At 42.4% G+C, this 14,958-nt stretch overlaps 1 protein-coding gene across 2 annotated transcripts in view; it reads right to left on the reverse strand.

Moving 5' to 3' along the window:
* SH3BGRL2 (SH3 domain binding glutamate rich protein like 2) overlaps positions 1-14,958 on the reverse strand; it is a 42,717-nt gene that overhangs the window by 13,358 nt on the left and 14,401 nt on the right. The window contains exon 2 of one of the 2 annotated variants that reach the window (XM_066994624.1): positions 8,153-8,328. In XM_066994624.1, coding sequence (XP_066850725.1) covers positions 8,153-8,328 — 176 coding nt within the window. Of the gene's footprint in view, positions 1-8,142; positions 8,329-14,958 lie in introns of both variants that reach the window. The other variant, XM_048052503.2, reaches the window with a different exon arrangement.

Here is a 14,958-nt window from a genome sequence, read left to right on the forward strand (position 1 = left end):
TGGGCAAGACGTCTGCACAGGTGCAGGGAACCAAATGTAGGCTTGCTGGATACCAGGTTAGCCTCACAACTGCCCTGGCTCCTAAAGACACTACAGCAGGCATGCTATAGATGAATTATGCCATAGTGCTTGAGGATCTAAAGAGACAGAGTTCAAGCTCTGTGTACCTGTACAAGAAGTAAGACAAACTCCCCAACAACAGTCCAGGACAGAAATTCTGGGATGGTTTCTAACCAAGTTTTCTTACATCCTCTCTTTTCTTTTTTCCTCTAAATGAGTGGTTACTCCTAATGGGTAGTTACTGAATTGCTATTTTACACACATAAAAAAGGAAGAAAAAATATATAGGATTTTTTTTCAAGGATCTTTAAAAAAATAGCAGAAGAGACTGATACTTAACAGTGCAGAGAAATCAGTGCCACAGTAATTCCCTGTGCACTGAACAGTTTCTCAAGAACACTGCACCCCCTTCAGCAGAGTATTTGATTTCTTTCTTGTCTATAGACCTTCACTGATTTGATGGAGTTGATACCCATGTATTACATTTCAGGGAAGGACAACAAATATATGTGTCCCTGTCTCTGCTGCTGTGCCCACCAGGCACTCTATCAGTGCTTACTTACCCTAACACTCTAAACCATCTGAGCAGCTTCCAAGAACACAAAAATAAAGAAAGAAGAGTTAGCCTGCTATGTAAATATTTTCCCTTCAGCTCAAACTCCCACCTTAATTTTGGTTGGCCTAAATTTCAGGCAATCTCATATCAGTGGCAGATTTTGTGCATATAAAACTGTCACTGTTTCAGTGTGCTAACTTGAGCTTCGTAAGGTTAAAATTAGAGTGCAGCTTCATGGGGAAGTGGAGATTTTCTATCTTCTGAAAAGATCCAGGATTCACTTCTAGCCTAAGAAGGCTGTGTGTTCACTTGTGGGGATATCAGAGAGAACAGAAGGGGGAGGTGTGAAGTACAGGCCTAATTTCAGACACCACTTTTCCAGCATTTCTTGCTTGCTGCTTTAAGAACTCTCCATGCCCAATATTGGGGCTATTTTACATCCTGTTTGGATACATGCATCTGTGGCTCCTCACCAACCATATGAAGAAGCTAGAGCTCTACCAGGGGGCTGCAATTTCTACTCTCATTTCTACTCCAAAGCCACATACCCAAAATTTAGGCATGTCAGTGCTTGGCATCATGCTACACTCCCTCTGTGAACCTAGCCCTAATGTGCCAGTCCACAGTGACCTCTCCATCTGTCTGGACTTTCCAGAGTCTGTATAAAAAAGCACTTTTATCTTGCACTAAGCAAGATAATTACTTATCCCTTCTCTTTTTAGATAGTGTTTTTAACTTGCAGGACACTGACTAGTTAGTGTTATGGTGTATCCTATCAGCGATTGTTTAGAAAAAAATCTGAGCAACTCACAAGCTAACTAACTGATCTGATTGTGTAAGATAAATATGCAATGGAAGGTAGAACATTTAGATTTTTTTTCCTGTAACCTTGAAAGCAAAGGATTTAATAGCGTAAACTTAGAAAATGAACGACAGTCTTCATCTTCTCATTTTTGTTGGATCTGGCCGGGACTCAGTTCATTTTTTTCACAGAAACCCCTATGGTGCTGTGTTTTGGATCTGTGACTAAAACAGCCTTGATAACACACCAGTGTTTTGGCTATTGCCCAACAGTGCTTGCACAGCATCAAGGCCTTGTCTGTTTTTTATTCTGCTCCCCAGCATGACCTGCAGTGAGGCTGGGAGGAATTCAGCTGGCCAGAGGGATATTCCACACATCATGCTCAGCAATAAATATGTGGGGGGCAGGGGGTTGTCTTCCAAGGTAGCCATTGCTCAGAGACATGCTGGAGATGTCTGCTTTTGGGATGTGGTAAAGGGACCACCTCGCATCACTTGGTCATTTTTCCCCCCCTTACCTTCACTTACTAAAATGTTTCTCCTGACCCACCTGTTGTTCTCACTTCTGCTCTTCCTATTCTCTTCCCTGTCCTGCTTGGTGGTATGGTGTGAACAATGAGCTGTGTGGTTCCTTAGGCACCGACAGCAATCTGTTTTGGCTCCTGAACAGGGACTTCAGAGGTTTCAAGACAGTGAAAGATTTGCTAAGTGTGTGCCAGACTGAACTTACAGCTGTTTACCTGTTACTTGCTGCTGGTGGTCACAATGTTGACTTCTCTGTTCTGGATATTGATTTATTTGTTCCCTCACTTGCTCCATTGCTTGCCCCCTTTCTTTCTGTACCTCAAACACCAGGGGTTGTTAATGTTGCTGTGTGCTGTGTTATCATTTTGCTTTGCCTGGAAGAGCTATAATAAAAGTACTGGCCTTGAGCCTAATCTGGTATTTGGCCCCTGCACTGCTGCCATCCCAGTATTCTGCGAACCATTTTGTGGAGACAATCAGCAGTTAGTCCTTTCTGCTCTTCTCCAGGAGCCACTTTGTGGAGGAATGATGAAAGTCATCTTCTGCTTCCTCCCTTGTTGCGATGGTCCTCCAATTTCTTGAATAACCCTGGGTAACCATACTGCTTGTGTTTGTGCTGATTATGGCTCTTCATAAGGTTAACCAGCCAGCTGGGAATGTCACACAGGAATGCGCCGAGGCAACCAATTCCAGGGCAGCAAGGCGTGTGGGAGAATTTGAGCAGGTACTTAGAGCAGCTTTCACCTCTGATGGTCTGGGACTTCATGCCCAAACAGACATGGAATCCTGCTGAACGGGCAGACCGCGTGAAGGAAGGATGCCCTGATGCTACCAAAGAGACACATCTTCTAGCACTGTGTTGGAGCCTGACCTCTGCTTACCAAGCCACTGTCCAGACCCCTCAAAGAAGCAAGGTGATCTGTGGGTCTGAGGACACGCAAACAGACAAAGTGAGGGCCTGTGGATCTGCAGACACACAGACGCTGTAGCTAAATCAGAGATCTAATCCTCAACTTTAACAGTCACTCTTATAGTCAAGAAGAAACAATGGAAGGATAGGTTAGCTCAGTTAGCAAAGGACAAAACAGCTCCCAGGGAGCAGGAAGAAGACATCACAGACTGACCAGAAGGCAGCGTTTTCAAAGCATCTACCCAGGGAGGCCAGAGGCCCCACTGTATGATAAATTAGCAAAAAACTAAAAACAGTATGTTCTGTTTACTGAAGGGTCCTGTCATACTGTGGGAAAGCATCAGAGGTGGAAAGCTGCTGTGTGGAGTCCCACACAACGCATTACCAAAACCATGAAAAGAAAAGGTGAATTGAGTAAGTCTGCAGAAGTAAAAGCTATGCAGAGATTACTGAAAGGGAAAAGTGCCCAGCACTCTATCTCCATACTGACTGTTGGCTAGTGGTAAAAGCCCTGAGGGGCTGCCTGTGCATTGGAAACAGACTAACTGGCAGTGCAGAGGCAGATCCATCTGGGATGCTGCACTGTGGCAAGATATTGGGTGGAGAACCTTGTTGTAAAAGTACGTCATGTAGACAATGGCATGCCCGAGAGCCGTGCCGTGCCGAGGGGAGTTAATCAGGATATATCGGATAAGTGGGGCAAAAGGTATGAAATAAGCAGTGGAGATTTTACTGGCTCTGGCTGGCACAGAGTTAACTTTCATTTATGGCACACACAGGGTGCTGTGTTTTGGATCTGTGACTAAAAGAGTCTTGATAACACACCAGTGTTTTGGCTGTTGCCCAACAGCGCTTGCAGAGCATCAAAGTCTTGTCTGTTTCTCATTGTGCCCTGTTCTCACCCCCCACAACGAGTAGGGCTGGAGGTGGGCAAAGAGTTTGGAAGGGGGCACAGCTGAGAAAGCTGATCCAAACTGCCCAAAGAGATATTACATACCATATAACATCACGCTCAGCAATAAAAGCTGGGAGGGAATGTTCTTCTTTCAAGGTAGCTGTTGCTCAGAGACTGGGTTGGCACTGGTCTGCTTTTGGACACTGTGAGTGATTGCCTTTGCATCACCTGTTCTTTCTCCCCCCACCTTTCCTTCACCTACTAAACTCTCTTTATCTCAACTCACAATTTCTCTTGCTTTTTGCTCTTCGTATTCTCCCCCCAGTTCTGCTGGGTGAGGTAGGGGGGAAGGGGAGATGAGTGAGCAAGAAGCTGTGTGGGTGCTTAGCTGCTGGCAGGGGTCAATGCTCTGCCCTCCATTATTGTACACAAGGACTCCCGTGAAATTCATTTGAAAAATGATAGAGATGGACATTTAATGTAAGATTAAAATGTCAATCTACACTTTAGTAAGGGAGAGAATTAGAATCCTGCTGTCAAAAGGTCACATGGTACCTTCTGGTGGAAGAAAAAACAAAGACAAAAAAGGAAAGAAAAGATTTTTAAAGCAATCATCATAGGCTTCTGGATAGACACAAGCTGAGAAATCTATAGTAAATGAGTGGCAGCAAGCCAACAGAACAATGCAACTCTTCAGGTCAGTGTCTCAGTAGTATAAATAGAGGTGAAAATAGACTAGCCTTCCTAACAAGCACTTTTTTCTCCAAATTAGAATAATGCCAATGTCTTAAGGAAAGGGGTTAAAGCTTGGCACATAGCAGAATCGCCAAATGTCACCCTAAAATGACTAAAATTTGATGAGTGCCTTCTTCAGTTCCAAGACTCGGGATTATCTGTGATTTCATTACATGATGAAACTGCTTTAGAAAGAGCTACCCAAAGAAGTATAAACTATTACATGAAACAAAATGTTAACTGAAGGTCTCATATATAGCGCATCATTCGATCCCTACATCACCCCTGATTCAGGATTCCTGAATCAAAAACCTTTAGATTGCTAGTCAAACAAAAATTTATTCAGAGATCAAAATATTATCTAGCTCCCACTGAGAAAAATGGCTCTACTTGTCCAGTTTTTGTACCCCTTTCCAATGTATCTCAATTTTACTTTTTCTTAAGCAAAATGTGTGAGTTCCCTCTGTGAACATGCAATAGGCACTGACATTTTCTAACTATTGCATAGCACTAGCTAAAGCAAGAAGTAACTGCAGCAATCTCAGATTTACACTACTGTAAATTAAATGAGGTTCGTGTGTCCGATTTGACTGAAATGTAGACTCTTCTCAAACACTTACAAGGTTGCAGTAATGCCACTAAGATGAAACAACAGACTGTAAAGTCACAAAAGTATGTAAATTATCAGTGACATTGCTATGACATAACACTGGGTTATCAGTAAAGTGATTTGTGTTCTGTGTGCTCACAGCTCTTATCTACTTTGTTCACATGAAATAAAAAATGGTTCTTGCTGAAAAACAATCCTTACTTTTTTCAAAATCCTATTAGCTAAGCTTGTTACCAAAAAACTGGGGACTGGATGTCAGAAGACTGAGAAAAGGAAAAGAAAGATTAATGATCATATCTGCAATTACATTAACTCAGGAAAATTTCAAGGTCTCGCTCACACTTCAAAACATGGAGTTTGTTAGTACCAGAAGGATCCCTCCTACTGTGGTACAAGAAACATTATTTTGTGAAAAAAAAGGTCATCGTTTTGTGCCTTTTTTCCCCTTATATCTAGTTATACATATTCAAATAGCCGACACCAAGCCTTTTTGGATAGTTACTGAAAACACTGAATACAAACTTCCTCTACAGTGCAGTTACATTCTGAAAATTCATTGTTTCAAATGGTGATGTCCTACCCAGAAAAATGAAGACAGAAGGAACTAAAAAAACCACACCCCAAACATTAATGCTTTTACTAACACAGAAGAAACAGTACGGCTGCAAGCATGACATGGAGGCAGGGCTCTTACATCACAATCTCAAGCATCTTTCTTGAAAGAGAATGAACAAAATAAAGAGTATACTTTGCTTTTGCTTGTCTAGCCCTCATACATTTAGGGAAACAGCAATAGATCTGACCAGACTGTATTGTAACTAATAACATGTAAGCCAAAATAAGTACCTAGGTAGTTTCCTGGTAGCGTGCTGAGACTGTAGAACTGGCAGGCAAAGAAACAGACAGTGTTTGTTAATAGAGCAAATTGGATTAGAAATTGCCTGGACACAGATCAGGAACAATAAGCTACAATTTTCACTAACTCAATGAACAGAAATCTTGGTGGCTATTTTTTAGTTTAAGTTATTTAATAGGGATTTTTTTTTTAAATGTAGCCAGGATAAACATATGAAAACCTTCACTGTGGAAATCAAAATGGAGACATGATGTGCAATGTCTGCTGACTTCATCTAACTTCTGTGTGATATTCCAACCTCCTTTCCAGTACTTACCTCCTTTGTCTCCTGCCTAACGTTCTGCCTCCAATTTATTACCTGAGAACTTCATTAACTAATGCCGGCAGGTTAAACGGTGAATGTTGGAGATCTGGCACGTACTTTTTCCTTCATCCTAGAAAATACACAGTTTCTTTCAAAGCATGTTTGCTCATTAAAGGTGTTCATGCAGCCAGTGAGGTCTAGTAATAGGATTAACTCCGCTGAAAACAGCTATCAGCTGAGCAGACAGATTAACAAGATCATCTCACATGTTGCATGACATCTTCAGCCGTGCTAATGCCAAACAGCAATTTCTAAGACTAAGTTAAAACATACCATAAAGAAAAGCTGCAGAGATGCAGAAAGGATAAGAAACAACTGCTTAAAAAAACGTATTTCTCAGACAAACTAACATCACACTGAACAATGCAAATATTGTTATTTGCAAGTGAGGAAGCTGCTCCATAAGCGAGTGTTAAAATTCCTTCCATGTCCCAGACACTTTTCTTTAATGGACATTTCTTACCCTGAAGTAGGAAGATATGAATTAAATAACTGAGGTAGAAAGTACACAAGAAAGGCCAATACAAAATATATAGAGGGATGTTAAATATCTTGTTTCAGAAAGCCAATTAGCTGCTGCATCATGCTCAATCTGTTTGTAGCAGAGGATCCTGGATCACTCCTTGTGCACTTCCTGCCTTAAGCTACCCACCGCAGTGCAGCTGACAGGTTCTCAGCTGATCTGAATCACCCAGCAGCCACAAGCAGCTTAGCTGCACTGCAGTGGAGTCAGGCAGGGGTAAGTTAGAACCTGCTTGGGTTTCTCTCCATCACGTTGCAGTCAGACACCTCCACAGTGCCCACATTTACTCTGGTCCAGCTATTGTGACCACAGACCCCGACTTCCCTGTTTCAGCCTCCTACCAAATTCACATACAAACCTTACAAAATTGCTTCCTGATGCATCCACCATGGCAAATCTGTCAACCTCACCAACCAGTGTAGCAGGCACCTCAAACCTGCCTCCTAAAGGATGTACAAGTGACACAGCTGGAGCATGAAAGAATGTAGCAAGGCAGAGAGGACCCAGCTCCGGTCTTCTGACAGCATTTTGTTAAGAGTCTAACTTCTGGGAAGATTCTCCCAGACTATAAGAGCGCCCAAAAATCAGGGCTGCTGGCTAAGTAGGGAAATAAAACATTCATATGGCACCATTCTTAATGTATCAGTCAAAGACTACCACTGCAGCTTGCACTAGCAGATGGAGAAGTTATTGCAGCTTACACCATCAGACAAATCAGTCCACCCATCGATCTGCTGTCACATTTACAAGCTCTCAAGCTTACCAGTCTTTCAGCAGAAAAAGAGAAGCCTCAAGCTGCTTTTCTTTAGGGAAAAATAAAACTATTCCAAAGTTCAAATAGCAAATAGGTTTTGTTTATCCTAGAGACTCCGACTGCATAAAGGCTTTCAGAGCATAAATTAAATTTATGCTACAACAGCAACAGAGAGGGAGCTTAATTACAATGACAATGTAACTCAATCTAGCTAGTGTTCTCATTTACTGTACCAAAAATTTCCTTCTGAATTTTTACACTTGGCCTAGACCCAAGTAGCAGCAAAACCAGAAATCCCCAGATTCCAGTGGCCTTACAAGGGACTTCACCATCAACAGGCTGTACACAAAGCACGTAATATTATGAATTCTTACATCCACAGAGGGAATCCACTAGCTGAAGACAACATACGCGTTTACAGATGATTTGAATTTTCACTGCAAGATCCTCCTCCCCCAAACTGTCACCATTAACTCAGATACTGCTAAAGAAGCTCAACAGCAGGTTCTGCCTATCTAAGTGGCCAGCAGGGTACACCATGACAGCTACTTACTCCACAGTACCGATCATCGCTGAATATCTGTGGTGGCAGTGGATTGCCTTGTGCAGGCTGCCTGTCCTCAGGAATGTTTTTGTACATCCACTGTCTTTTCTCCTCTGACATTGTGATATCCACTTCTTCAAACTCTATGCGATTGGCTTCCAGAAACCTCACCACATCTTGTTGCCTCTTCTTTATCTAGATGAAGGAAAGAAAAAAGCAAAACAATACATCAGAGAAAGTCCACCATAACCAAGACACATTTACAAATCTGAGTGCATTCCTTCTTCCCTGTCCCATATCCACATGACAGAAAGTCACAAGCTCAGGAAGACAGAGGAGAAAATATTTTTTTCAGTTTTAAATTCATAGCAGTCAAACACTGCTGTTTCTCTACAAGTTGGCAAAGGTTATGCTTCCTTGCTTCATTTTTAGAAGGCTGTCTCTCTAGTTCTACTGTGGGAATACCAGCCTTTACTCTCTAGAAGCAGCTTTTTAAAAATAATCTGTATAGGGCTGTAACAAGTAGGAGGTAAAAGATGTAGCTGGTTTTCAAAATCATTAGGGGCTACATTTTTGAAGTATATAGGCAGCTAGAAATGCAAGGTGAGCAATCTGGCATGTCCCAGAAGAGTCTATGGGTGTCTATAGGAGTCTATCGGTGTCCATTGAGATGAACATGTTGGTACATCTGAGAGGGGAAAAAAAAAAGAAACACACACCACCCCAGCTGCACATATTTTTGTTTTCCTAGACATCTTTTAAAAATGCAGCTCCATGGTTTCCTAAAGAAGGCTCGTTGAATCTTTAATTAAGAGTGTCTGTCTGCATAATACACATGCCTAAAAATAAGCATGATCTCATCTCCTGAAAACTAAATTTGCTGCATGAAAAGGCATTAGGTATATACTAAACGTATGGGGTTTCTGCCCCTCAAAGAGATTATGCTCTTCATGCAAAAGCCCAACAGAAGCAGAAGGCTGGCAGTTTTTAGCTCATTGAAGTTAACTAATGTCAGCTCTTAACAGCTAGCTGGGCTCCAAGCAGATGCAGTCAGGTGAGGACTACATCTGCCTCAAAGAGGATTTTATACCAAGACAGCCACCTTGAAAAAATAAGTATGTGGGGCTGAGGAAAGCTGTACTCATTTGTCTCAATCTACTCTGCATTCACTTCAATCCGTGCTGTATTTTTTGTATCTACTTAATGAAACAAATTCCTTCAGAAAGAAGCTACAAATTACATGCTATACTTCTACAGCTATCATCAACAGCATTATTTGAAGAAAAAAATACAGCTTTAATATTTTTACAGTATTCCTGGAGTGTTGGATCCACACAGTTGCTGATTGGCATAAAGCCCAGGTGGATGAATCATGCCTGTGGGTATCATATGACCTAGATGCTGTTTGGAAATCAGAGGATTTTTAAAGTGCATGTTAGCTGTTCTTGTCGCACAGCCTGTTCTGTCTACCTAAATGCACCATGAAAATACACAACTTTTGGAGGTAATGGCGATGGAATCATTTTTTCCTTGAAAATAAGAGAGTAGCCATCTCAAAAAACTAGAAGGACAAAGGTCTTAACAGATTACTGCCTTTCTGAAGAAATGGGCTGCATAATCAGTTTGTGTCTCAGAGGCTTTTTTTTTCCTCCTTTTTTTTTTTGAACATATACTGTATTGGATTTTAGGCATATTGTGAAAGGATCACTTTTTAATGCAGAAGGCTGCTCCTAAAGTTGTTTGCAAATGATACATTATCAACAACAGCAAAATGACTGCATCACCTCATCACTCCTGGTACCAAAACCAACATGACTTTTGCAGCTTCCTTACAAATTACAAACAGAAATTCTGTTGTCAGTGTAGAAATAAAGGACGAAAATATCTTACTCTCTTCTTTTCCAAACTACTACTACTACTACTACTGATAGTAATAATAATAAAGCTGCAAGAGAGGTCCAAAAGAGACAGTTTTTCTTCCAGTACTCTGTACTGTGGACACAAGTTTAAGTGCCACTCAGCTTTAACCAGATCCCTAATATCTCATCCTTCACACATGAGAATTCTCCCACAAACACATGTTTCTCAATCTCCCCCTTTATTTTTATAAAACTAATTAAGATGTTGAAGGGAAATAAATTGTTCAGGATTTTTTTTGCCCCCCCCCCCCCCCCTTTTTAGCCAGAAGCTTTGCAATTCTGCACATGACATCTGCATGAGTTATCAGCTGTGGGTGTGCCAGCTGCATAAATTTAAACAAAATGCCCTGAAAATTTTTAGCCAAAAAAGCAACATCTCCTCCTCCTCCCCCTAGTGATTTGATTGAAGTCTGTAAAATGAAGCGAGAGAATCATTTACATTAAAAAATCCTATTAAATTATGCCTTGTTGTTGAAGACTGATGCTCAGAGCATCTGCCACAACAGACGCCAGCTGATTTCTCCCCAAGAAAACCACAGGACCTTTGTCTTTCCATACAACTGGATCTGTGCCGCAGGAGTGCGTCAGCCTCACAATCGTGCCTGCAGCTCGCATTTGTGGTTACTCCGAGCTACAAAACCCACCGCTCAGCCCAAGGAAACCCACAGCAAAGACGAGATGCTCCAAAGAGCAGTGTCACTTCTTCCCTCCTCACCACACTACACAGAGGACCTGAGCTCCTCTCAAGAGCCCAGTGAAGATCAGTGCATCCTCCTCTGGCAAACTACCAAGGGGGTTACTTTAGCCCTCTCTGTGAAACTTAGGTTTTTACCTTGCTGCTTGCCGGCTTTCCAGAGCTTGACGTAACTAAAAGGAACCTGAGAAGGGTATTCCTACAATCAGAGATACCACGTTCAGAAAAACTCATTTCATGGCTATTCACACATCAATTTGTGACAGCATTTGTATTCTTATATGATAGCCTGCTTTAGCATCAAATTAATTTGCTTTTATTACATCTCAGCATATCAGAAGATGCTGTAAGATAAACCATCAAAATATACATCCATTGTGAAGTCTGAGAGCAAAAAGCACTCCCACTTCATTTTGTATGCCATAACGAGACTGCAGCTTCCATATGCATCCTATTTATCTCATCTCAAGCAGGCCATTCAATGTTGATTTTTTTTTGAAATTTCCTTGTAGTCACGAAAGAATATTAGACATAAATACAAATAGGAATCGAAAATGTCATCTCTTTTTATTAAGCAGCCACACTGCCTAGAAAACAAACTCAGTATCTGCTTACCTGATATGATCCTAATCCATCTCTAACATGGTGAAGAAAACTGAGCTAACAGTCTACTCTTCTGATCCAATGTTTGTCTTCCACATTTTGAGCAGGCTGACTGTTTTCTGAACATCTGTTTTCACGGGTTTTCATTTGGTTTTACTTTTAGTCTGTATTTCTATCCAGAAAAATACGATAAGTAAAACATCCCCAGAGACATCTCCCTTTCATCACAGTACTCGGAGCTGGTTTCCTTATTAGGGTTAAAACCAGCAATAATTCTGATATACAGAACTGCTTAAATGAGTTAATCACTTACTCAGCTCAGGTGATAAAGAAAGTCCACCTCAGCTAAAGCATCCAGGCTTTCTCCCCTAGTTTTCATTTCTTTATCCTGATTGGCAACAGGTAACAGGAGAACACGCTCTCACTGACCACTTCGCAGAAATACTTCAAAGACATCCTCAGGCCAGGCCAGGCAGGACCACTGGGATTATCTGTTCCGACCTTCAGCATCCCTGAATCAATTTCTCTTAGGGGTAAGGAGTTTCCTTCAAATTGTTTTCCCCTAAGCTCCACTCTTTAACTGTTAATGACGGGGAACCTACCTGTCTTGGTAAATTGTTCCCATAGTCAATTAACTGCCCTCACTTACAAGCCTTTCCTGCTTCTACTCAGAATTCACCTCCCCTGCAGTTTTCAGCCACTTAGACTTCATATCTTTGCCTGTTAGACTGGAAACTCTTCTGCTATAACAATTCTGTTTCCTACACAAATAATATGGGCTCAAGTCACTCCTTAACCATATCCCAGCTAACCTCAACAGTGATCCCTAGTAAAAAGACAATGGTCTTGTCAAAAGACAAAGAGATCCGCAGCTCCTTTATCAGCAGGATAACAAAATGGGGATGTTACCATCACAGATCATGACTACAGTGGACCAGAAATTCAGCAAAATTAGATCATGTCTAAAAATTCCTTGAAAGCTTCTCATCACTTCCAACAGGTTACTTTGCTTTCTTCTCTCTTCCCTCCCTATGATTCCTTAATGTTTTCAGATCTTATGTGCCAGAACTTGCCTAGTGACAGCCTTTGGTGAACCAGAGGAGCATATCGCATCATCTCTTCATTACTAAATGGCAGCAGTATTTCATTATCCTAACCTATTTATACCAAGGTATTCAAGACACTGTACAAATGTCACTAGTCCAGGATCTAATCCAGATGAGATAAATGAATATTACTTCTACCATACTACAGGCAAGGTGATTCAAGTAGCAGTATTAAGAGGAATTGTGCAATGGGCATGATTAAAGAGAACTTCTCTGCCTTGGTTGATTAGCCCAGTTAGTATGAAGGGGACACAGCAGACACGTCCTCAGTTTCACATCTCTTCATGGTGTCAGCAGGCACGTTGCTGAGTGCCTGGTGCCCACAAAGTGGATGGAGGAGGTTGGGCTTCTGCTCTGGGCTCTAACCCTCACCCTCTGGAGCTGAGGCATCCCCTGGGCTTCAGCTCTCCACCCTGCAAGGTGGGGAACAGCAGCAGGTACTGTTCAGAGCAGGGGCTGGTGAGCAAGATGCGTGGCACTGGCTGTCCTATGGCCTCCTTAGCCTGGAGTTGGAGGGACTGAAAGCCTAACCCGATCTGTCCATTACAGACAGACCCCAAGAACGAATAGCTTTCCTTGTAATACAAAATCCCACCCCAAATAAATTCAGTCCACACACATGCTGAGAACAAGGTCGTACAATGAATGGCTAAGCTGGCTTGCGAGACCATGAACACACTTTAGAAGTCTGATGTTTTAAAAAATGGGTCCATCTAGATGTGTGCCTCTAAAGACAAAGGCAGACCTGCTGGTTCCCCTCCTGCTCTTTGATTCCAGTTACTCTTTTCTGACCCATGCCCTTCCTCCAGAACCACAGCAGTGCCCTCGCTGACTCAGCTGAAAACTGAACGCGTTGCATTTGGCAGGGGCGCCTTTAGGGCAGCGTGACAATGCAGCTATGCAGATCTCGCTGCTGGCTGCCACCGAGGTGGTGCGGCGCTGCTCCCTTCTGCCGAGCAGCTCCTGCAGCTTCCCTTGCACAAGCACAACGCGGGAACCAGGGGAACGAGGGGGAGCATCAGTAACGTCAGCACCCCTACCCGAGCAGTCTGTACCGACAGCAAAACCACACCCCAAGCAAATAGCTCGGCAGAAGCTGAAGCACGACCAGCTACAGGTATCTGAAACGTGAACTGCATAAACAGCATTTGTGTTAGACAAACACAGGCTCCAGCTCACTGCCGCAGCTGATAGCATCAGTTGTGGAGCCTTTGCCTTTTTAAGTCATGAAAATAAAACCAAAGGGATTACTGCACTGTAAAATCAGATGTACTATAGTTACTGCAGAGGATTACTAATCTTAATTGCTCATATAGATGAGGCTTAACATTGCTCCCAGATACTGAACAGATACTACGCTGATGAAGAGATGCAAGCCTTCACCACACCAAATGAATACTTCTCTAAACAGTGTTAACTGCAAACCTACACCTACCTGTCTTAGAAAAACGAGGAAGCAACACCTCTTTCCAACACACTACGCAACACCTGCATTCTTTTGCTTGTTTCCACTGTGGTTTTGGTGCTTCTGTACGAAAGCAGAAAACAGTCTCACACACTCACCAGGACTGACACACAAACCCTCCTGGTCTGGTGACGTTTGCAACCTGTGGTGACACAGATGTTCTGCTTGAATTCTCTTTCTTTACTTAGCTTAGGGAAGGAAAGCACAACTGAACCTTGGCAGTTTTGACTGCAGAGAGGTGGTGGGGCTGTGACAGACTTTTACAAAGCTTCAGATGATTAATTCATTGTTCTGGGCACAGCAAAATACAACTCCACTATGTACACGGGGGGAAGGGAGATGAGAGGCTGTGATGAGGTGGAGAAAGGAAGAAGAGAAGAAAGAGGAAAAAAAAATCTGCATTACATAACTATTCCCAACAGCAAAGTAAGTGGCTAGCTGCTGTAGCAAGTACTGCATTACACATGATAGAAGAGGAATAGTCTGCTCGGAACAGACCTCCCCAGAGCTCACAACACATTCAGCACTTCATCCTGAAGAAAACCTATACATTCGTGTTTCGAAATCTTAAAACTTGACCACAGATCCTTTCAGTCTGAACAGAAATAAAACAGTCCCTGACCAGCAGCCACATGCAGCTTGCGCTGCCCTGGGCTGCAGCTAGCAGCAATCTGCCGCTTGCATACAGAGACATAATTAAGGACACGCCACATGAAATACTCCATCGAACTGGGAGGGCAATCTGTTCAGCTTGATGTGAAGTCAGTCTGCAGATCCCTGGGAACTGCTGAGACGCTGCTTTGCCAGGCAATTTTTACCTCTACCTCTGTGTGGGATGTGTATGCTAACTTTGAAAGAGCCTCGTATTTACAAAATGCAATTAGAGTCTGAGCCAGGTTTGTTTTTTTAAAGACTCCTCATCACAAGCAGTCAAAGGAAAACATGATTTAGTTTTTCTGTAAAGCCACAGAAGAGAGTGAACTTTGTTCCATACCCAAGGCCTGCTAGCCTCATATTTTCATTGCTAGATGTTGCACC

Source organism: Anser cygnoides, chromosome 3 (genome assembly GCF_040182565.1).
Source record: "Anser cygnoides isolate HZ-2024a breed goose chromosome 3, Taihu_goose_T2T_genome, whole genome shotgun sequence".
NCBI lineage: Eukaryota > Metazoa > Chordata > Aves > Anseriformes > Anatidae > Anser > Anser cygnoides.